The sequence below is a fragment of the Amblyomma americanum genome, chromosome 5 (assembly GCF_052857255.1).
Source record: "Amblyomma americanum isolate KBUSLIRL-KWMA chromosome 5, ASM5285725v1, whole genome shotgun sequence".
Classification (NCBI taxonomy): domain Eukaryota; kingdom Metazoa; phylum Arthropoda; class Arachnida; order Ixodida; family Ixodidae; genus Amblyomma; species Amblyomma americanum.
The window spans coordinates 22,099,834-22,123,229 of NC_135501.1; the positions used below are offsets into that span (position 1 = coordinate 22,099,834).

The 23,396-nt window shown below is 49.8% G+C and overlaps 1 protein-coding gene across 1 annotated transcript in view; it reads right to left on the reverse strand.

Moving 5' to 3' along the window:
- Positions 1 to 22,041, reverse strand: part of LOC144134595 (pecanex-like protein 4) — a 155,830-nt gene extending 133,789 nt beyond the window's left edge. The window contains exons 1-2 of the mRNA XM_077667482.1: positions 21,417 to 22,041; positions 19,750 to 19,952 (exon numbers count right to left, since the gene is read on the reverse strand). Of these exons, the coding sequence (XP_077523608.1) occupies positions 19,750 to 19,952; positions 21,417 to 21,666 (453 nt within the window). The 5' untranslated portion in view covers positions 21,667 to 22,041. The remainder of the gene's footprint in view (positions 1 to 19,749; positions 19,953 to 21,416) is intronic.
- Between the last annotated feature and the right edge of the window lie 1,355 nt (positions 22,042 to 23,396).

The following is a 23,396-nucleotide window of genomic DNA, read 5'->3' on the forward strand; positions in this document are numbered from 1 at the left end:
GAACACTTTGCGGTTGTTCCTACCGCCGCCACGGCTGCCCGATGAGTGAAGAAGTTAACGCTCGTCCAGGCTTTATGAATCAGGAGGGGGCGTAGATTGAAAGTGCTGGCCGGTAGGGGGTGTATCGTTTCCATATGCACCCAGCGTAGCTGAACTGAAGATCATACGCGTTGCAGTTATCTGCGAAGTAAAAAAAAACGCCCCTTGAACACTTTGCGGTTGTTCCTACCGCCGCCACCGCTGCCCGATGAGTGAAGAAGTTGACGCTCTTCCAGGCTTTATGAATCAGGAGGGGACGTAGATTGAAAGTGCTGGCCGGTAGGGGGTGTATCTTTTCCAGATGCACCCAGTGTAGCTGAACTGAAGATCGTACGCGCTGCAGTTATCTGCGAAGTAAAAAAAACGCCGCTTGAACACTTTGCGGTTGTTCCTACCGCCGCCACCGCTGCCCGATGAGTGAAGAAGTTGACGCTCTTCCAGGCTTTATGAATCAGGAGGGGGCGTAAATTGAAAGTGCTGGCCAGTAGGGGGTGTATCATTTCCAGATGCACCCAGTGTAGCTGAACTGAAGATCGTACGCGTTGCAGTTATCCGCGAAGTAAAAAAAAAAGCCGCTTGAACACTTTGCGGTTGTTCCTACCGCCGCCACCGCTGCCCGATGAGTGAAGAAGTTGACGCTCTTCCAGGCTTTATGAATCAGGAGGGGGCGTAGATTGAAAGTGCTGCCCGTAGGGGGTGTATCTTTTCCAGATGCACCCAGTGTAGCTGAACTGAAGGTCATACGCGTTGCAGTTATCTGCAAAGTAAAAAAAACGCCGCTTGAACACTTTGCGGTTGTTCCTACCGCGGCCACCGCTGCCCGATGAGTGAAGAAGTTGACGCTCTTCCAGGCTTTATGAATCAGGAAGGGGCGTAGATTGAAAGTGCTGGCCGGTAGGGGGTGTATCTTTTCCAGACGCACCCAGTGTAGCTGAACTGAAGATCGTACGCGCTGCAGATATCTGCGAAGTAAAAAAAACGCCGCTTGAACACTTTGCGGCTGTTCCTACCGCCCCCACCGCTGCCCGATGAGTGAAGAAGTTGACGCTCTTCCAGGCTTTATGAATCAGGAGGGGGCGTAGATTGAAAGTGCTGGCCGGTAGGGGGTGTATCTTTTCCAGATGTACCCAGTGTAGCTGAACTGAAGATCGTACGCGTTGCAGTTATCTGCGAAGTAAAAAAAACGCCGCTTGAACACTTTGCGGTTGTTCCTACCGCCGCCACCGCTGCCCGATGAGTGAAGAAGTTGACGCTCTTCCAGGCTTTATGAATCAGGAGGGGGCGTAGATTGAAAGTGCTGGCCGGTAGGGGGTGTATCTTTTCCAGATGCACCCAGTGTAGCTGAACTGAAGATCGTACGCGTTGCAGTTATCTGCGAAGAAAAAAAACGCCGCTTGAACACTTTGCGGTTGTTCCTACCGCCGCCACCGCTGCCCGATGAGTGAAGTAGTTGACGCTCTTCCAGGCTTTATGAATCAGGAGGGGGCGTAGATTGAAAGTGCTGGCCGGTAGTGGGTGTATCTTTTCCAGATGCACCCAGTGTAGCTGAACTGAAGATCGTACGCGTTGCAGTTATCTGCGAAGTAAAAAAAACGCCGCTTGAACACTTTGCGGTTGTTCCTACCGCCGCCACCGCTGCCCGATGAGTGAAGTTGACGCTCTTCCAGGCTTTATGAATCAGGAGGGGGCGTAGATTGAAAGCGCTGGCCGGTAGGGGGTGTATCTTTTCCAGATGCACCCAGTGTAGCTGAACTGAAGATCGTACGCGTTGCAGTTATCCGCGAAGTCAAAAAAAAAAAACGCCGCTTGAACACTTTGCGGTTGTTCCTACCGCCGCCACCGCTGCCCGATGAGTGAAGAAGTTGACACTCTTCCAGGCTTTATGAATCAGGAGGGGACGTAGATTGAAAGTGCTGGCCGGTAGGGGGTGTATCTTTTCCAGATGCACCCAGTGTAGCTGAACTGAAGATCGTACGCGTTGCAGTTATCTGCGAAGTCAAAAAAAACGCCGCTTGAACACTTAGCGGTTGTTCCTACCGCCGCCACCGCTGCCCGATGAGTGAAGAAGTTGACGCTCTTCCAGGCTTTATGAATCAGGAAGGGGCGTAGATTGAAAGTGCTGGCCGGTAGGGGGTGTATCTTTTCCAGACGCACCCAGTGTAGCTGAACTGAAGATCGTACGCGCTGCAGATATCTGCGAAGTAAAAAAAACGCCGCTTGAACACTTTGCGGCTGTTCCTACCGCCCCCACCGCTGCCCGATGAGTGAAGAAGTTGACGCTCTTCCAGGCTTTATGAATCAGGAGGGGGCGTAGATTGAAAGTGCTGGCCGGTAGGGGGTGTATCTTTTCCAGATGTACCCAGTGTAGCTGAACTGAAGATCGTACGCGTTGCAGTTATCTGCGAAGTAAAAAAAACGCCGCTTGAACACTTTGCGGTTGTTCCTACCGCCGCCACCGCTGCCCGATGAGTGAAGACGTTGACGCTCTTCCAGGCTTTATGAATCAGGAGGGGGCGTAGATTGAAAGTGCTGGCCGGTAGGGGGTGTATCTTTTCCAGATGCACCCAGTGTAGCTGAACTGAAGATCGTACGCGTTGCAGTTATCTGCGAAGAAAAAAAAACGCCGCTTGAACACTTTGCGGTTGTTCCTACCGCCGCCACCGCTGCCCGATGAGTGAAGTAGTTGACGCTCTTCCAGGCTTTATGAATCAGGAGGGGGCGTAGATTGAAAGTGCTGGCCGGTAGTGGGTGTATCTTTTCCAGATGCACCCAGTGTAGCTGAACTAAAGATCGTACGCGTTGCAGTTATCTGCGAAGTAAAAAAAAACGCCGCTTGAACACTTTGCGGTTGTTCCTACCGCCGCCACCGCTGCCCGATGAGTGAAGAAGTTGGCGCTCTTCCAGGCTTTAAGAATCAGGAGGGGGCGTAGATTGAAAGCGCTGGCCGGTAGGGGGTGTATCTTTTCCAGATGCACCCAGTGTAGCTGAACTGAAGATCGTACGCGTTGCAGTTATCCGCGAAGTCAAAAAAAACGCCGCTTGAACACTTTGCGGTTGTTCCTACCGCCGCCACCGCTGCCCGATGAGTGAAGAAGTTGACACTCTTCCAGGCTTTATGAATCAGGAGGGGACGTAGATTGAAAGTGCTGGCCGGTAGGGGGTGTATCTTTTCCAGATGCACCCAGTGTAGCTGAACTGAAGATCGTACGCGTTGCAGTTATCTGCGAAGTCAAAAAAAAACGCCGCTTGAACACTTAGCGGTTGTTCCTACCGCCGCCACCGCTGCCCGATGAGTGAAGAAGTTGACGCTCTTCCAGGCTTTATGAATCAGGAGGGGGCGTAGATTGAAAGTGCTGGCCAGTAGGGGGTGTATCTTTTCCAGATGCACCCAGTGTAGCTGAACTGAAGGTCATACGCGTTGCAGTTATCTGCGAAGTAAAAAAAAACGCCGCTTGAACACTTTGCGGTTGTTCCTACCGCCGCCACCGCTGCCCGATGAGTGAAGAAGTTGACGCTCTTCCAGGCTTTATGAATCAGGAAGGGGCGTAGATTGAAAGTGCTGGCCGGTAGGGGGTGTATCTTTTCCAGACGCACCCAGTGTAGCTGAACTGAAGATCGTACGCGCTGCAGTTATCTGCGAAGTAAAAAAAACGCCGCTTGAACACTTTGCGGTTGTTCGTACCGCCGCCACCGCTGCCCGATGAGTGAAGAAGTTGACGCTCTTCCAGGCTTTATGAATCAGGAGGGGGCGTAGATTGAAAGTGCTGGCCGGTAGGGGGTGTATCTTTTCCAGATGCACCCAGTGTAGCTGAACTGAAGATCGTACGCGCTGCAGTTATCTGCGAAGTAAAAAAAACGCCGCTTGAACACTTTGCGGTTGTTCCTACCGCCGCCACCGCTGCCCGATGAGTGAAGAAGTTGACGCTCTTCCAGGCTTTATGAATCAGGAGGGGGCGTAGAATGAAAGTGCTGGCCGGTAGGGGGTGTATCTTTTCCAGATGCACCCAGTGTAGCTGAACTGAAGATCGTACGCGTTGCAGTTATCTGCGAAGTAAAAAAAAACGCCGCTTGAACACTTTGCGGTTGTTCCTAACGCCGCCACCGCTGCCCGATGAGTAAAGTTGACGCTCTTCCAGGCTTTATGAATCAGGAGGGGGCGTAGATTGAAAGTGCTGGCCGGTAGGGGGTGTATCTTTTCCAGATGCACCCAGTGTAGCTGAACTGAAGATCGTACGCGTTGCAGTTATCTACGAAGTAAAAAAAAAACGCCGCTTGAACACTTTGCGGTTGTTCCTACCGCCGCCACCGCTGCTCGATGAGTGAAGAAGTTGACGCTCTTCCAGGCTTTATGAATCAGGAGGGGGCGTAGATTGAAAGTGCTGGCCCGTAGGGAGTGTATCTTTTCCAGATGCACCCAGTGTAGCTGAACTAAAGATCGTACGCGTTGCAGTTATCTGCGAAGTAAAAAAAAACGCCGCTTGAACACTTTGCGGTTGTTCCTACCGCCGCCACCGCTGCCCGATGAGTGAAGTTGACGCTCTTCCAGGCTTTATTAATCAGGAGGGGGCGTAGATTGAAAGTGCTGGCCGGTAGGGGGTGTATATTTTCCAGATGCACCCAGTGTAGCTGAACTGAAGATCGTACGCGCTGCAGTTATCTGCGAAGTAAAAAATCGCCGCTTGAACACTTTGCCGTTGTTCCTACCGCCGCCACCGCTGCCCGATGAGTGAAGAAGTTGACGCTCTTCCAGGCTTTATTAATCAGGAGGGGGCGTAGATTGAAAGTGCTGGCCGGTAGGGGGTGTATCTTTTCCAGATGCACCCAGTGTAGCTGAACTGAAGATCGTACGCGCTGCAGTTATCTGCGAAGTAAAAAATCGCCGCTTGAACACTTTGCCGTTGTTCCTACCGCCGCCACCGCTGCCCGATGAGTGAAGAAGTTGACGCTCTTCCAGGCTTTATGAATCAGGAGGGGGCGTAAATTGAAAGTGCTGGCCAGTAGGGGGTGTATCATTTCCAGATGCACCCAGTGTAGCTGAACTGAAGATCGTACGCGTTGCAGTTATCCGCGAAGTAAAAAAAAAAGCCGCTTGAACACTTTGCGGTTGTTCCTACCGCCGCCACCGCTGCCCGATGAGTGAAGAAGTTGACGCTCTTCCAGGCTTTATGAATCAGGAGGGGGCGTAGATTGAAAGTGCTGCCCGTAGGGGGTGTATCTTTTCCAGATGCACCCAGTGTAGCTGAACTGAAGGTCATACGCGTTGCAGTTATCTGCAAAGTAAAAAAAACGCCGCTTGAACACTTTGCGGTTGTTCCTACCGCGGCCACCGCTGCCCGATGAGTGAAGAAGTTGACGCTCTTCCAGGCTTTATGAATCAGGAAGGGGCGTAGATTGAAAGTGCTGGCCGGTAGGGGGTGTATCTTTTCCAGACGCACCCAGTGTAGCTGAACTGAAGATCGTACGCGCTGCAGATATCTGCGAAGTAAAAAAAACGCCGCTTGAACACTTTGCGGCTGTTCCTACCGCCCCCACCGCTGCCCGATGAGTGAAGAAGTTGACGCTCTTCCAGGCTTTATGAATCAGGAGGGGGCGTAGATTGAAAGTGCTGGCCGGTAGGGGGTGTATCTTTTCCAGATGTACCCAGTGTAGCTGAACTGAAGATCGTACGCGTTGCAGTTATCTGCGAAGTAAAAAAAACGCCGCTTGAACACTTTGCGGTTGTTCCTACCGCCGCCACCGCTGCCCGATGAGTGAAGAAGTTGACGCTCTTCCAGGCTTTATGAATCAGGAGGGGGCGTAGATTGAAAGTGCTGGCCGGTAGGGGGTGTATCTTTTCCAGATGCACCCAGTGTAGCTGAACTGAAGATCGTACGCGTTGCAGTTATCTGCGAAGAAAAAAAACGCCGCTTGAACACTTTGCGGTTGTTCCTACCGCCGCCACCGCTGCCCGATGAGTGAAGTAGTTGACGCTCTTCCAGGCTTTATGAATCAGGAGGGGGCGTAGATTGAAAGTGCTGGCCGGTAGTGGGTGTATCTTTTCCAGATGCACCCAGTGTAGCTGAACTGAAGATCGTACGCGTTGCAGTTATCTGCGAAGTAAAAAAAACGCCGCTTGAACACTTTGCGGTTGTTCCTACCGCCGCCACCGCTGCCCGATGAGTGAAGTTGACGCTCTTCCAGGCTTTATGAATCAGGAGGGGGCGTAGATTGAAAGCGCTGGCCGGTAGGGGGTGTATCTTTTCCAGATGCACCCAGTGTAGCTGAACTGAAGATCGTACGCGTTGCAGTTATCCGCGAAGTCAAAAAAAAAAACGCCGCTTGAACACTTTGCGGTTGTTCCTACCGCCGCCACCGCTGCCCGATGAGTGAAGAAGTTGACACTCTTCCAGGCTTTATGAATCAGGAGGGGACGTAGATTGAAAGTGCTGGCCGGTAGGGGGTGTATCTTTTCCAGATGCACCCAGTGTAGCTGAACTGAAGATCGTACGCGTTGCAGTTATCTGCGAAGTCAAAAAAAACGCCGCTTGAACACTTAGCGGTTGTTCCTACCGCCGCCACCGCTGCCCGATGAGTGAAGAAGTTGACGCTCTTCCAGGCTTTATGAATCAGGAAGGGGCGTAGATTGAAAGTGCTGGCCGGTAGGGGGTGTATCTTTTCCAGACGCACCCAGTGTAGCTGAACTGAAGATCGTACGCGCTGCAGATATCTGCGAAGTAAAAAAAACGCCGCTTGAACACTTTGCGGCTGTTCCTACCGCCCCCACCGCTGCCCGATGAGTGAAGAAGTTGACGCTCTTCCAGGCTTTATGAATCAGGAGGGGGCGTAGATTGAAAGTGCTGGCCGGTAGGGGGTGTATCTTTTCCAGATGTACCCAGTGTAGCTGAACTGAAGATCGTACGCGTTGCAGTTATCTGCGAAGTAAAAAAAACGCCGCTTGAACACTTTGCGGTTGTTCCTACCGCCGCCACCGCTGCCCGATGAGTGAAGACGTTGACGCTCTTCCAGGCTTTATGAATCAGGAGGGGGCGTAGATTGAAAGTGCTGGCCGGTAGGGGGTGTATCTTTTCCAGATGCACCCAGTGTAGCTGAACTGAAGATCGTACGCGTTGCAGTTATCTGCGAAGAAAAAAAAACGCCGCTTGAACACTTTGCGGTTGTTCCTACCGCCGCCACCGCTGCCCGATGAGTGAAGTAGTTGACGCTCTTCCAGGCTTTATGAATCAGGAGGGGGCGTAGATTGAAAGTGCTGGCCGGTAGTGGGTGTATCTTTTCCAGATGCACCCAGTGTAGCTGAACTAAAGATCGTACGCGTTGCAGTTATCTGCGAAGTAAAAAAAAACGCCGCTTGAACACTTTGCGGTTGTTCCTACCGCCGCCACCGCTGCCCGATGAGTGAAGAAGTTGGCGCTCTTCCAGGCTTTAAGAATCAGGAGGGGGCGTAGATTGAAAGCGCTGGCCGGTAGGGGGTGTATCTTTTCCAGATGCACCCAGTGTAGCTGAACTGAAGATCGTACGCGTTGCAGTTATCCGCGAAGTCAAAAAAAACGCCGCTTGAACACTTTGCGGTTGTTCCTACCGCCGCCACCGCTGCCCGATGAGTGAAGAAGTTGACACTCTTCCAGGCTTTATGAATCAGGAGGGGACGTAGATTGAAAGTGCTGGCCGGTAGGGGGTGTATCTTTTCCAGATGCACCCAGTGTAGCTGAACTGAAGATCGTACGCGTTGCAGTTATCTGCGAAGTCAAAAAAAAACGCCGCTTGAACACTTAGCGGTTGTTCCTACCGCCGCCACCGCTGCCCGATGAGTGAAGAAGTTGACGCTCTTCCAGGCTTTATGAATCAGGAGGGGGCGTAGATTGAAAGTGCTGGCCAGTAGGGGGTGTATCTTTTCCAGATGCACCCAGTGTAGCTGAACTGAAGGTCATACGCGTTGCAGTTATCTGCGAAGTAAAAAAAAACGCCGCTTGAACACTTTGCGGTTGTTCCTACCGCCGCCACCGCTGCCCGATGAGTGAAGAAGTTGACGCTCTTCCAGGCTTTATGAATCAGGAAGGGGCGTAGATTGAAAGTGCTGGCCGGTAGGGGGTGTATCTTTTCCAGACGCACCCAGTGTAGCTGAACTGAAGATCGTACGCGCTGCAGTTATCTGCGAAGTAAAAAAAACGCCGCTTGAACACTTTGCGGTTGTTCGTACCGCCGCCACCGCTGCCCGATGAGTGAAGAAGTTGACGCTCTTCCAGGCTTTATGAATCAGGAGGGGGCGTAGATTGAAAGTGCTGGCCGGTAGGGGGTGTATCTTTTCCAGATGCACCCAGTGTAGCTGAACTGAAGATCGTACGCGCTGCAGTTATCTGCGAAGTAAAAAAAACGCCGCTTGAACACTTTGCGGTTGTTCCTACCGCCGCCACCGCTGCCCGATGAGTGAAGAAGTTGACGCTCTTCCAGGCTTTATGAATCAGGAGGGGGCGTAGATTGAAAGTGCTGGCCGGTAGGGGGTGTATCTTTTCCAGATGCACCCAGTGTAGCTGAACTGAAGATCGTACGCGTTGCAGTTATCTGCGAAGTAAAAAAAAACGCCGCTTGAACACTTTGCGGTTGTTCCTAACGCCGCCACCGCTGCCCGATGAGTAAAGTTGACGCTCTTCCAGGCTTTATGAATCAGGAGGGGGCGTAGATTGAAAGTGCTGGCCGGTAGGGGGTGTATCTTTTCCAGATGCACCCAGTGTAGCTGAACTGAAGATCGTACGCGTTGCAGTTATCTACGAAGTAAAAAAAAAACGCCGCTTGAACACTTTGCGGTTGTTCCTACCGCCGCCACCGCTGCTCGATGAGTGAAGAAGTTGACGCTCTTCCAGGCTTTATGAATCAGGAGGGGGCGTAGATTGAAAGTGCTGGCCCGTAGGGAGTGTATCTTTTCCAGATGCACCCAGTGTAGCTGAACTAAAGATCGTACGCGTTGCAGTTATCTGCGAAGTAAAAAAAAACGCCGCTTGAACACTTTGCGGTTGTTCCTACCGCCGCCACCGCTGCCCGATGAGTGAAGTTGACGCTCTTCCAGGCTTTATTAATCAGGAGGGGGCGTAGATTGAAAGTGCTGGCCGGTAGGGGGTGTATATTTTCCAGATGCACCCAGTGTAGCTGAACTGAAGATCGTACGCGCTGCAGTTATCTGCGAAGTAAAAAATCGCCGCTTGAACACTTTGCCGTTGTTCCTACCGCCGCCACCGCTGCCCGATGAGTGAAGAAGTTGACGCTCTTCCAGGCTTTATTAATCAGGAGGGGGCGTAGATTGAAAGTGCTGGCCGGTAGGGGGTGTATCTTTTCCAGATGCACCCAGTGTAGCTGAACTGAAGATCGTACGCGCTGCAGTTATCTGCGAAGTAAAAAATCGCCGCTTGAACACTTTGCCGTTGTTCCTACCGCCGCCACCGCTGCCCGATGAGTGAAGAAGTTGACGCTCTTCCAGGCTTTATGAATCAGGAGGGGGCGTAGATTGAAAGTGCTGGCCGGTAGGGGGTGTATATTTTCCAGATGCACCCAGTGTAGCTGAACTGAAGATCGTACGCGTTGCAGTTATCTGCGAAGTAAAAAAAAACGCCGCTTGAACACTTTGCGGTTGTTCCTGCCGCCGCCACCGCTGCCCGATGAGTGAAGTTGACGCTCTTCCAGGCTTTATGAATCAGGAGGGGGCGTAGATTGAAAGTGCCGGCCGGTAGGGGGTGTATCTTTTCCAGATGCACCCAGCGTAGCTGAACTGAAGCTCGTACGCGTCGCAGTTATCTGCGAAGTAAAAAAAAACGCCGATTGAACACTTTGTGATCCGTAGAATTGCACGTGAGCAATGGGGATACCACCCTTCTTCAATGGTCAAACTTCATGACGCGCTGGTGGTCAGCCGGATAATGTATCAATTACCATTAATTTCCCCCTCGGCATCACAACTTGAGCGTCTCGAAGTTGTCCACAGAAAGGGCCTAAGAAGAGCCATTGGAGTTCCCCAGGCGGCTGCGAATAAGGCAGTACTTCATGAGTCCCTATCGAAAACTCTTAGCCTTATCGCTTCTCAGAGACTATTAATGCATCTTGGCCGCTTAGGAGAGACGGTAGCTGGGCGATCCCTTCTCCAGCCGCTCTGCAAGAGATATGAGTTGCAGGCTTACTTGGCACTCAATACTCTTAGTTCTTTAGGCATTAATGTCCGAAGGCAAAGGAAAAGGTTGAAACCCCCCTAGTCTTTTCGACCCTCGACTGTAAGGTCACAATTCCCCATGTGAGCGCAAAGCGCAGCTCTCCTTTGGCAGCAACGCGTTCGCTTGTACTGGAATACTTGGAAACAAAGTATGCTTGCATTCTTCAAATTTTCACGGATGGTTCTGTAAACAAGGTCAAACAAGCTAGCGCAGCGGCTTTTTACATTCCTTCTTTGGACTGTAAGTGGTCCGTACGCTGTACTGCTGCCGTATCCTATACAACGGCTGAAAGTGTTGCTATTGAGGCGGCTTTACGGAAGTTAGGGTCTTGTCCGGCTCAACCTGTTGTCATCCTAACTGATTCAAAATCTGCCCTTCAGAGGTTAGAGCGCGGATTCCCTACTGACGCCTTGTCTCTAAGCTCTCTGCGCTTGGTGCAGAATCTGCACAGCAGAGGCTTTACTCTACATTTCCAGTGGGTGCCCTCTCACACAGGAGTCAACGGTAATGAGGTGGCAGACAGTCTCGCCCATAAAGCTCTCTCAAGGATTCCATCAAAAAAAGTACCCCAAGATGGGAAAATTCTCTGCAGTAAAAAAGTGCTCGATCACTTCAGTACCCTGTGGAGTGCGTCCCACAAGCCATGTGTGACCAAGGGACTGAGAAGATCACAGGCGACCCTTCTACATCGAATTCGCACGGCCTCTGCTCGCACTCCTGCATGGATGCATAAGACCGGCATAGCATCGTCTCCGCTCTGCTCTTTATGTGGTGTGTGCGGGGATATCAAACATTATATTATGTACTGCCCAGAGTACAACGCGGAAAGGCATGTGATGTTCGCTTTTTTTCAAGAAGACAGGAACCCGTCACAGCACAGTGCAGGACATTGTCTACCCGAGTGGAAACCAGACATGCAGAAGGCAGGCTGCACGCCTTCTTTTAACATTTCTGCAGAACACGGATCTTGTTTTTAAATGGTGACAGCAGGAACGGACTATGGCCTACTGTGATTGAATGTGTGCATAGATGGTGTCTTCCGGAGTGGAATACTTTGTACTGTGAGGGAATGTGTGTACGGAGTGTGGCACTACAATGGCCTATAATCTACTGTGACTGAATATCTGCATAGATGGTGACTTCTGGAATGGACTGTGATGTGAACTGTGTGGATTGATTGTGTGCATAGATGGTGACTGCGGGAGAGAATGTGTGCTATTATAAGAGACTGTGCGCTTAGCGGGGTAGATGCGGCATTGTTAATATCGAAGGGACGCTGCGGTGAAGCACTTGCCGGCAGATAAAGCAAGGCTAACCCCACCTGTAGCATTCAACACCTCAACTCAACTCAGCTAGGTTGTCCCCCTCTTGATCGCAGCACGTGTGGTATGTGCGAAAGCCCACCAGCGAAATTTCGCACGGGTTGAAGCCTAGCGGCATTGCAATGCGATCGGTCCACGCGAAAAACGACGGAGAAGAAAGAGAACAGGGCCTTTGAATTGTTTTCCTGAAACTTCAAACTCTGTATTCAGACAATTTTTTCCGATTTTGTGGTTTTGCCACAATCGAATTTACGAAATTCCGCATGGTATACGATCATTGCCGGGTATTCGGGAATTTTCGAATATTCGGAAATTCTCGAATATCAATTTCCCGAAGACGAATATGAACCCAATATGAAACATATTCGATTCGTATTCTAAATTTCGAATATTCGCATACTCCTACTCAGTATATATCTCGGCGATACGTTTCTTAGACATCTGTTCATTCACTAGACGCGCCTTCATTGACTTTGTAGAGTCGAAGAGTCGAGGCGGAACTCATCTGACACTGAGGGTCAGCCACGACTGTTCGACTCTTCGACGTGAATGAAGGTCAGTCAAGAGGCTCCTGTTAAGATTGATCTGGCAAAACCTTTTGATAAGGTGCGTCACGATTATTTTATTGTATCAGAGAGTGCAAACATTGGTGATGTCTTGCTTAAAGGCATAGAACTATGTTATAATGCGGCCATGACAAGACTGATTGTTAATGAAAAGTTTGCCAAACCTATTCTCCTTAAAACATCTGTTCAGCAGGGCTGCCCGCTATCGCCTCTGTTATTCGTGTTATAGCTTGAGCCCCTATGTCGTAGTATCATCAAGAAGGCAGCAGTTCATGGCTTCACACAATCGCTAAGTGAAATTAATATTTTGGCTTATGCTGATCCCCGCCGCGGTGGCTCAGTGGTTAGGGCGCTCGACTACTGATCCGGAGTTCCCGGGTTCGAACCCGACCGCGGCGGCTGCGTTTTTATGGAGGAAAAACGCTAAGACGCCCGTGTGCTGTGCGATGACAGTGCACGTTAAAGATCCCCAGGTGGTCGAAATTATTCCGTAGCCCTCCACTACGGCACCTCTTCCTTCCTTCCTTTCTTCTTTCACTCCCTGTTTATCCCTTCCCTTGCGGCGCGGTTCAGGTGTCCAACGATATATGAGACAGATACTGCGCCATTTCCTTCCCCCCCAAAACCATTTATTATTATTATTATTAATATTATTATTATTATTATGCTGATGACATTTCCCTCTTCTGTTCTGATAAAAAGAGTGCGCTCGAGGTTTTGTGCATAGCTGAACAGTGTTGTGATAGTTCGGGTACGTCTCTTAAACTTTATAAATCACAGGAGTTCTGGTTAGGTCACTGGGGTATAATACCAAGCTTTTTGGTAACATCAGGAGAAAATCCGAAGATTTAAAGTATGTGGGGGTTCCCTTGCATCAGTATCGTAATAGTGGGCCTCACTGGGATTCTCAGATCCCGTTAGTTATGCTACAAACCCAGGCTTGGATGGGCACGAAGCTGCCTCTGTTTTGACGAGTACAAGTTGCGATGCCTTCTTGGTTTCGAAGCTTATCTATGTGATGCAGGTGTTCCATTGTGCAAGGAAAAAAAGTACAGGCAAAGCATAGAATTTTTTCAACTTTTGTGTGGCGCTCTCAAGAGGAGCATATGCGTTGTGACTATTTATTTCTTCCTCTGGAGTCAGATGGAGCATTTGTTTGTTCATCAGCGTGTTTCAAGGTCTTCTCTTTTTAAAACAAACTATCCCTTATTTCTTGGTGTGTTGAAGAAACGACTAAGTGCTTATTTGCCTGTTGTGTTTGCGCCCACTGGCCATAAAAGTGTGGAGTCTTTGTGAAATTTTCTCAAATAAGTCGCCACAACATTTTATTTCCTTACTGTACGGTTTTTCTTGAAATACGAAAGATCATAAAAGTTCTAATTGAGACGTTACTTCCATGTACCTTTTGTATCAGCACCCTTACTTCTCGTTTCTAGACAACTGTGTATTAAAGCGGGTGCAATGGATGTAAGTGCAATCGGTCGCAAATGCTTCCTTTTTAAGCTACACACGTCAAACTTGCCTGTTCAAACGTGGCTTCGTCAAAACGGGACTTTTGTGCCATGGTCTGTGAGCTGTCGCCTGTGCCAACAGCCAGAAACTATTGATGATTGCTTTGATCAATTGATCATACTATTGATCATTGTTTGTTTTTTTCTGTGGGGGGCGGCCTTCTTAAACGAACTCTCAAAAAGGACATTGAGATTCGCCCTATATAATAACATTTTTGCCTACAACGGAATATCTAAGGTTCGATGTGATCTTCTAGTGCTCATGGGACCGTCTAACCTGCGGAAGAGCCGCTCTACAGATCGCCACGCAGAGCCGCCACGTTCATCGAAGTCTGTTCAGAGAAAAGTGTGCTGTGGTGCGGGGGGCATATATGCTGCGCAGGATCGACCGCCTGCCTGGCTGCCTTTACTCGATGCATGCGCGTGTCTTCCGGAGTGTTGATGTGCAGGCAAAGTGAGAGCAGGATGCTGATGTGATTGTGTATGACGGGCTGCGGAATGCGGCCTGATTTAGTCGGGCTTGAAGCTTGTCAAGGTAGGTGTACTCCCATGCAATAAAGGCAGAAAGGAAAAATCGTGGCGGATCAATAAAAAAAAAATTGCGGCGGAGTGGAAGCGTACCCGTCTACCATGCCGGAGGCCCGGATTCGGTTCCCATTTGCAGCACAATTTTCTTCTGTTTATTAATTGAGGCCGCTTCAAGGTGAAATCTGCGCCGTTCAAGGTCATTTGTGCAGACAGCGAAATCGGCGGCGCAAGGGTAGGAAAGCTTTAAAAATTTATTATGAGGAAAGGAAATCACGCATTATCCGTCTCACATATCTCAGGGGACAGGTAAAGTAAGAGAAGGATGCTGGCGTGATAGTGTATGACGGGTTGCGGAATGTGGCGTGGTTTAGTCCGGCTTGAAGCTTGTCAGGGCAGGTGTACTTCCATGCAATAAACAAAAAAAGAGCTATTGTGGCGGAGTGGAAGCGTACCCCTCTGCCCCGTCTCGCATGCCGGAGGCCCGGGCTCGATTCCCACCTGCAGCACAATTTTCTTATGTTTCTTTAATAATTAAAGCCACTTGAAGGCCATATCTGCCCCGTTCAAGGTCATTCGTGCAGACACAGCGAAATCGGGGGCGCAAGGATAGGAAAGCTTTAAAAATTGCTTTTTAGGAAAGGAAATCACGCAGTAACTGTCTCACTTATCTCGGTGGACACCCGAACCACGCCGTAAGGGAAGGGATAAAGTAGGAAGTGAAAAAAGAAAGGAAGAAAGAGGTGCCAGAGTGGAAGCCTCCGTAACAATTTCTACCCCTTGGGGATCTTTAACGTTCACTGATATCGCACAGCACACGGGCGCCTTTTTCGTTTCACCTCCATCGAAACGCGGGAGCGACGTTAGCGTTTAAGCCCGAAAGGGTCTTGGCGCGCTTGGCTTTCCTCTCAACGCCGCAGCTGTGTGCGTATCCGTTTATGCATAGTTTAGGGCATCCTTCCAATCTGGCCACAAGAATATTAAGTAGTAATGCACTGGGGCAGCACATGCCCTTTTGCTCTCAAGAGGACGAAAGCGAGAAAGGGGCGGTAGAAAGGTCAATGATTCAACGTATCGAATTTATTGCGGAGATTGGAAGACTAGGTTATAATATAGACGCGATTAAGTTTCGCGTGCTTTAATTAGAAGATTTCAGTGTTCAAAGTATCTGATTCGGTTCAATGAATTCGGTCTTAAGTTTTCGAATAATTTAACTTCAAAGCTGACGCCGTAATGCTTTTTACCTCCTTTTACTTGTACAGTTCAAACAACCTGCCAATATAGCTGGGAATGTAATGTATCTGATTCTCATAAACTTCCACATGGACACATATGGCGTCCTTCCGCGCCAACGGAGGGGGTTGCGGGGAGATCACCGACATAGCTGAATGGGCCAATGGCATCAAGCCGGCGTGCAAAGAGGCTGAGGAGGAAGTGGAATTAGATGAGGAACAAAACTGCGTTGATAGCTACATGAGACAACAGTGGCAAAAGAAAAAAGAGGCAGAAACCGAGCTCGCCCAAAAAAAGGGGAAACCGTAACCTGAGAAGGAGAATAGCAGCTCTCCACAAGGAAATTGAGAGCCATGCCCAAACACTAAATAGACAACACTGGAACGACATCTGCGATAAACTAGACGGCCAGTTAAGCTCCGTCACAACCTGGAAACTATTGCGACACCTCCTGGACCCAGGCAGCACCAAAGCTGAGACTAGGGGAAAATGCAGACTAACCCCCCCAATTGCTAGGGGTCGGAGGAGGATATGATCAACCAGACAAAAGAGAGGTACATAGGGGAAACAAACACTGAAACATTGCCCGACGATAGCGGCGAAAACAACGAGGAGCTAAACAAACCAATCAAAATAAGAGAGGTCCAAGCTGTCTTAAACAAGCTCAGCGGAAAAACCACGGCTGGCCAAGATGGGATAAGCAATAAGATGCTTAGAAACCTCGATGGCAACTCCCTCCAGCAACTAAGAGCATTCATTCAAAAATGTTGGGAATGGGGGGAGATACCCGGGGAGTGGAAGACAGCAAATCTAGTCCTGATCCCCAAAGCAGGAAAAGAACTCAAACTTGGGAACCCTAGGCCAATATCGTTAATCTCCTGTGTAGGCAAACTCATGGAGCACGTCATACAGAATAGGCTCAACGGATAGTTGGAAAGTAAGAAACTCTACACAGACAGCATGGTTGGATTCAGACAACAACTTTCCACAAATGACGTCATTGGATTGGAAAGGAAGACTGGCGACTCGAGAGTCATAGTGGGGATGGACGTCAGCAAAGCGTTTGACAACGTCAAGCACCAAGCCATCCTGTCGCACCTCAATCACCTAAATATAGAAAGCAAGCTACATAACTATATCAAAAGCTTCCTCACAGACCGAACGGTGAACATAGAAATTGGGGGAACAATAAGAGAAAGCATTAAGCTAGGCAACAAGGAAACACCGCAGGGATCGGTGCTCTCCCCTGTTCTTTTTAACATTGCAATGATCGGGCTGACAGAACGACTCAGAAAGCTAGAGGGCCTCTACCACACTCTACGTTGGTGACCTCACCCCTTAGGTCGACAGAGGGGGGAGCGGTGGCCAAATAGAGGACACCCTACAAAGGGCAAACTGGGAAACGGAAAGCTATCTCAGACCCATAGGGCTAAAACGCTCGCCGTAAAAATCGAAGATGCGAACCATGAGCAAGTAGCAGGTCAATATCCAGCTCCTGGTCAACAACGCCCCGGTCCGAAGGGTGGACAAGATCAGGATACTGGGTATGTGGATACAACAAAATGGGAGAAACACCGAAACAATAAATCGACTAGAAGCCACAACCAACAAAACATGCAGGCTTCCAATAGGATAGTAAACAAAAACGCGGGGATAAAGGAGGCGAACCTACTTAGGCTTGTCTATTCTTTCATCATAAGCCGAATAACCTACGCTGTCCCGTACTTAAAGACAACTAAAGCAGAGAGAGACAGGGTAGACATTCTAATCAGGAAAGGTGTCAAAACAGCCCTAGGTTAACCAGCGTGCACATGAACAGAGACGATCCTCAACCTAGGAGTGTCGAACACCATAGAGGAAATGTGCGAGGCTAAACTCGCGGCACAATATGTCAGACTAACTGGCAGCAAAACGGGCAGATTCATCCTTAGGAAACTGAGCTACCAAAACCCAGCATCACGAGAGGGGATAACCACCATCCCCAAAGAAATTGCCAACAAATTAAAAATACCCCTCATCCCAAGAAACATGCACCCCAGACACAACGAGTAACGCAGGAGGAGCAGAGTCCAAAGACTCCAAAGCTCCCTCCTCCAAAAACAAGAAGTAGTGTACACCGATGCGGCAGAGTACCCAGAAGGGCATTAGGCTGCAGTAGTAGCGAGCGACAAAGGCGAGCTAATCTCGAGCTGTAGCGGAAGACACTCTTCACCAGGGGAGGCAGAGATGGCGGCGATTGCCCTGGCAATCACAAACCCATCAACTAGAATAATCATCACCGATTCTAAAACAGCAATCAAAGCCTATGACAACCGTCAAGTGTTCAAAGAGGCCGGAAAAATTCGGCAAGCAGGCAAGGAGAACGTACCTAACGACCTAGTTATCATAATATGGGCACCCGCTCATAGTGGACTCACATGGAACGAGATCGCCAACGAGGTCGCCCGAGGACTCACACACCAGGCCCCAGCGCAGGCAGACTACTCCCTGTCCAAAAAACGAGACTTAACCACATACAGTGAAATTCTAGGACACTACAGAATGGGGAAGAGAACCGTGCCTCCCCCCATACATCTCTCACAGAGAAGGAAGAAGTAATCTGGCGAAAACTGCAGATGGGTACGTTCCAAAACCCGGATATCCTACACAAATGGCATCCTGAGGTGCACTCTTCAAAATGCAAAAACTGTGAAGGCATAGCGACCCTAAATCACATGCTGTGGACATGCCCAGCGCTAAATGGTCTACATGGAAACAAAGAGTCATGGGAATCCTCCCTCCATAGCCAGGAAGAACAAGTCCAAAAACAAGTCATCGGTCAAGCCCAAGCCGCCGCCGGAAGTCAACTGATTCCGGCTGACGTCTAGGGGGGAGGCAGATGGAGAAAGGGGGACCTGCGTCTTACCCGATCACCCATGCTCTCTGACGGGTGCAAATAAAGTGCTTTCTCTCTCTCTCTCCACATGGACAGAATTGAAGAGTGCACCAATCCTCCAATGCAACAACGGGTTTGGCATGTGCAATTAGCACATATTTTCTCAAGGCGACTGTTGCGAAAATTATAATCACCTCGAATCTTTTGACTGGTCACCAGTGTTCGGTTTGCTAGATGCAAACAGCCGCTTCACGCCTCACAACCATCGTCACTGAAGTTATGAATATAAATATTCCAATGCTGCCCGCAAGAAATCTCGGTATCCATTCTGGTCCTCGGCAGCCATTACTGCTTTCCATTACGGTGTTCCGCATAAAAAAAAGTAATACTCAGGGCTTCCAAGTGAGGTCACAAACATGAACGCCTTGCGAACAAATGTATTAAACCAGGCCTCAAAAACACTCAATTTAATGCCCGATATTCAGAGCACTTCGTAGGAGTATTTCTAGTTTGCGGTCCGAAAAAAAAAACGCACCTGCGTTACACTCCAATCATTTTTCAGCGAATATAGGCGCCTTTTGCATTCAGTGCGAATGCGCTGGCAGCCAAAAACTCTCCCTCAATCAGCCTCAAGACAATGGCGGCTGTCGTAGTAGAGCACGCAGTTGTCCTAACTCTGAGTGGAAATGATTGCGCTGGCATCGAGGCACGTTTGGAGGGAACATTACCTCCTTTAGCACGTGTGTTCAAAATTCAAACCGTGCCCCGAGATTGGTGAGAGAGTGCAGAATGCCTCATGCTTTCGCTTTCACAGGCAGTTAACACTTCGAGCGTGCTCATGATCACTGGTGTCGACTTGTTTCAGCCAAAGCTGTACGTGGAACATTATAGGGGCTCTTTGCACAGCGCAGCCACATGCGTGTCGGCCCGCACTGGTATGCGCGGCGCACTTCAGCGGCGCTGCTGTAGTACGGCTTTAACACCTTGACGCTGGATGGCGCTATGAGTGATCGCATCAGAGCGCGCTTGGCATGCGGACATCGTGGAGTCGGAGAGCGAGGGTGGTGGGGTATGTGCCATACCTCATAGCTCTCGCGCTTCGGCTGTACGGCAGATGCGATGAGTCATAGTAGTAGCCAAGATGGGGATCCAGCAAAGGGAAGAGGGAGGAGAGCCTAGCACCGTGCAGCACTGCGGATGTAGGCTTCCTCACAGCTTTAAAACGCATGGCATGGATTGCCTGGATAGGCGATCGTTAGAAGGCTGACTATGGCGAGAAGGTGAAGCACTGCTACAGGCACGGAGATGAGGGGGAAATGGTATCGTATGAGTGGCGAGAATAGGGGGCGCTGTGCCTTATAGTTAATAACGAATGGCGAGATTGAGTTAGACTTTCACTGAGCTTTGCGATTTACGCGGCATAGTAAAGAATTACCAATTTTTCTTCTCCATAGTCTGCGCCCAGTGGCCGCATGAGCGGGCCCTCACCTGTGACGTGGCCTGGCGACTGGTGGCGGGTAGCACCATCTCGGGTTGATGCTTCCCTGCCCCGTCCTCAAGAGGGTCGTCCGAATCCGACCATGCGACGGAGTCAAACGAGGTGGCCCTGAAGACCGGGTCCTCCCACGTGTCGCCGGCGCCCGCTGTCGCGGCAGCTGTCGGCACTACCTCTGCGCTGTCCTCTCCCACATCTGTGGAGCAGTTCAATACGCGTTGGGCAGTGGGCGCTTTCCAAGCAACTGTGCGAGCACAAGAGCATGGTTGTGCAATGCACGATTCATACAGCACTCAAAAGCGGCAAGCTCCTCGCCCCATACAAATACAGATCACACAAAACATAAAAGCACAAGTCATTGGTTCAAGAGAGGCTTGGCAGCCTTTTCCTAGTCCGCAGCTGACGGCTTTATCAAAAATGTGGCCGCTGTTATAGCGCAAGCGCGCAGTATGCCACGTCATCCAGTCATTTCAGGGTGTTTCGTTGATATCAGAATTCTGAATCGGGCAAGTTGATGACTGTTATACTTTTGTTAGTTACCGTCAGTTCAGGGCCATTATAAGGCGTTTCCGCGAGTTTGGCTGCGTTGTTTGGTTACGCCACGTGTCAAGTGATGACAACGATGGAAGGGCGAGACACGGGCTACATGCACCGGACAAGCAGGGACCGCGGACGTCGGATATTGACGGGGGTCGCCCGAAGAGGGAACTTCGCTACAACAGATGGCTCTGTAAAATCGACAATTCCGAATGTTGTTGGAGTGGGGCTTGTCAAAGCAGCAATTAAATTTGCAGACGCATCTAATCACTTTTTAAGTAGCAGTAGAAAGGGAACCTGGTTTAACGATAATTCGGCGCATAACAAGGACGTGCAACAACAGCAGTTATTATCGAGCGGTATGGTATCAATACAAGAAATAGTTCATGAGGACGTTCGGTGGTGTCATCGGAAAAAGCCACTGAAGAGTGGGCAACGCTGGAGGAAGATACTCATCTCGTTTGCGTGTGCAAAATATAGCAGCCTTTCCGTTGTCCTGGCTGGGATTCCACAAAGGATAAGAACACGAATCTCTTGGTGGGTGACCCCAGGGAGCAGCTTGGTGTCACGCTCATGTGGACCCTGCCAAAAGCCCAGTGCGGCAGTTGAGGCGATGAGAAGACTCGTCAGCACGAGAGACTACTGTGGGAGAAGGGCACTGCCCGGCCCTCACGCAGAGGCTGAGTTGTATGAAACACCGCCGCGGTTTCTTCGAACCGTCGCGGTCTAAACACCGCATATCAGTTCGTTCTTCATCATCTGCGGTGCATCAGCCAGAGGGAGAAGTGACATGTTTTGACGTTGAAGAGTTGAAGCTTCCCACGTCGCCACGGCCTCAATATGCAATAATGAAAGCTGCTGTCTACAGAAAGCACCAAACAAGAAAGACGAGGAGATGGAAAGCAAACTGCACTAGACTCCCCTGACGCTTTTGTCTGTCGCACGTCCTGCATTCTAAAATGTGTCCGGCACTTCGTCAATTCAGTGGAAGACGGTGCTGATGCATGGTGAAGTACAGGTGCCAAACGTAGCCGCCGCCATTAAGGGTCCTTCCGTGCTCCTTTCACTATTCAGTCTTCGCAGGAGCGCAGCAGCCTTGCGGCGACGCTACTGCGCCGCTCACCTTCCAGCCGCTGGCCCAGCAGCGTCCAAAGGAGGCACCGGTGGAACAAGGGAGGCAGCGACTCCAGGAACCCGGCCGAGTCTAGTACGCCCGTCAGGCTCATGGCCGAAGACGTGTACGCGGTCACCGGAGCCAGGTCCAGGGGCAGCAGCACATGCCAGGGCACAGGGTTGAGCAAGCACCTTTCGGCGCCCAGCAGGCTCTCGAACATTTCGTCGACCTGCGGCACCGCGAGGTTACTCTGCAGCATAGCCGCATTCTTCAGGAGACTACGCTGGCTTCACAGCCGCTGGACTTGGCTTCCACTGGTAAAAAAAGAACGCCCCCTCATGCAGGTACGCCGCAAGAGCACATTGGACCACCTGTTTGCGCCGGCCTTTTACGTACACTAAAAAGCAAAAAAGGATCTAAGAGGCGGAAGCCACAGCTCCAACACACAACGTGAGAAAAGCAACTGTTTGCTTAAAGAATAAAGAATGCTTCTTTCTCAGGCAACATCAAAACGCGGCCCCCCTGTTGGATTTGGTATGCCTAAATCGGCATGCTCAAAATCATTGAACAGAAAATACAGACCTGTGGGGCAACTTGGTGCTCGATGAAATGAACGGGTCCAGATAGGTCACTGACATGGCGGGAGAACGCGAAATCGCTAGGAAACGGAGCGGGGTCGAATTTGCCACCCCACTGTAAAGAATACAAGTGTGAGCCAGAGCTTAGCAGTATTAGGGTCCTAGGCAGGAGTCGCGATCAGGTGGCGCGTGAAGCACTTGAGACCTTTTTGATTAAAATCAAGGGAAGTACATGTGTTATTGACATCTCTGTAGTCCTTCGAAAAAGTGATATTTGCTACCTTGAAAGTTTTCTATAAAGGCACGTACCACTCGAGCCGCTGTACTTCGTGCGCAGGGGACAGGATAGGGTATGCGATTGCACATGTACTGCCTCCTTTCGTGCTGTTATCCTGTCACTGCCTGGGTCGATAATGAGCTCTGTGACATGCTTGAGCTGTGTATACTGTCACAGCTTGAGCTGTGTATTGCAAATGCGCGCCCTTTCGGTGTAATCAACTGTTGGTAGTGCGCGCATGTGTTGTCCTTTTCTTGCGCTGTCGTCGTTGCGCCGCCGTTCATTTCATCATTGAACAAATCGACGCTACCTAGACGATGTCGTTTGACGCGGTGCTGTTCCTTCCGGTTAGTGACCGAAGATATGGCTTCTATAGTCATTGCCTACGTCTCATTGTGTCGCTGCAAACGCGAGCTATCCTTAATCGAACATGCGACTGTTTTTCTACTGTGGGCTGCTGTTGCTAGGTCTGTCTGGCTTGGTGGAGGAGAATGCAAGACCAAAAAAAGGAAAATATGTACAACTAATTTCACAGGATTCGCAAGCATACCCTATCAAAACTTACATCATTTCAATGCAGACAAGAACCTTTTGATTCAATGACACTTGCTATGAGAAACTGACTTCTTGATATTAAAACTAAAGTCGAAGCATTGAAGCAACTCGAAACAAGATCGAAGGTATTGAAGCTATTGTTGCCAGGCGCTGTCATAAAACGTCTGGTCTACTTAAACCTGTGGATGGTCCGGATAATCTTTTACGATGAGTTAACATTATCTTTAGAGGATTTTCAGATGAATGTGAAAAGAAATAAGCTCCATTGAGAAATTTAAGCGATGAAATCTTTAGCGCTACTCTAAACGTCAAGGTAGCTTCCACGGAAAGAATTCCCAGATTAAGCGGGAACCTTTCTTGCAGAACTTGTCCAGTCATCTTGAGGGTGCCAAACTATAGGAATAAATTGAAGAACTTACTCAATGCTCTAAACTTAAAGGCATGCATTTTAAAATTACAGAGGATTCATCTAAGCGCGTTCAGAAAATTAGGGAAATGCTACGAGACTTGGTCGCTGAGGACAAGAATGAAAGAAACAATGGGAAATTGGTTTCTGATGAGCTGAGATAAACGACGCAC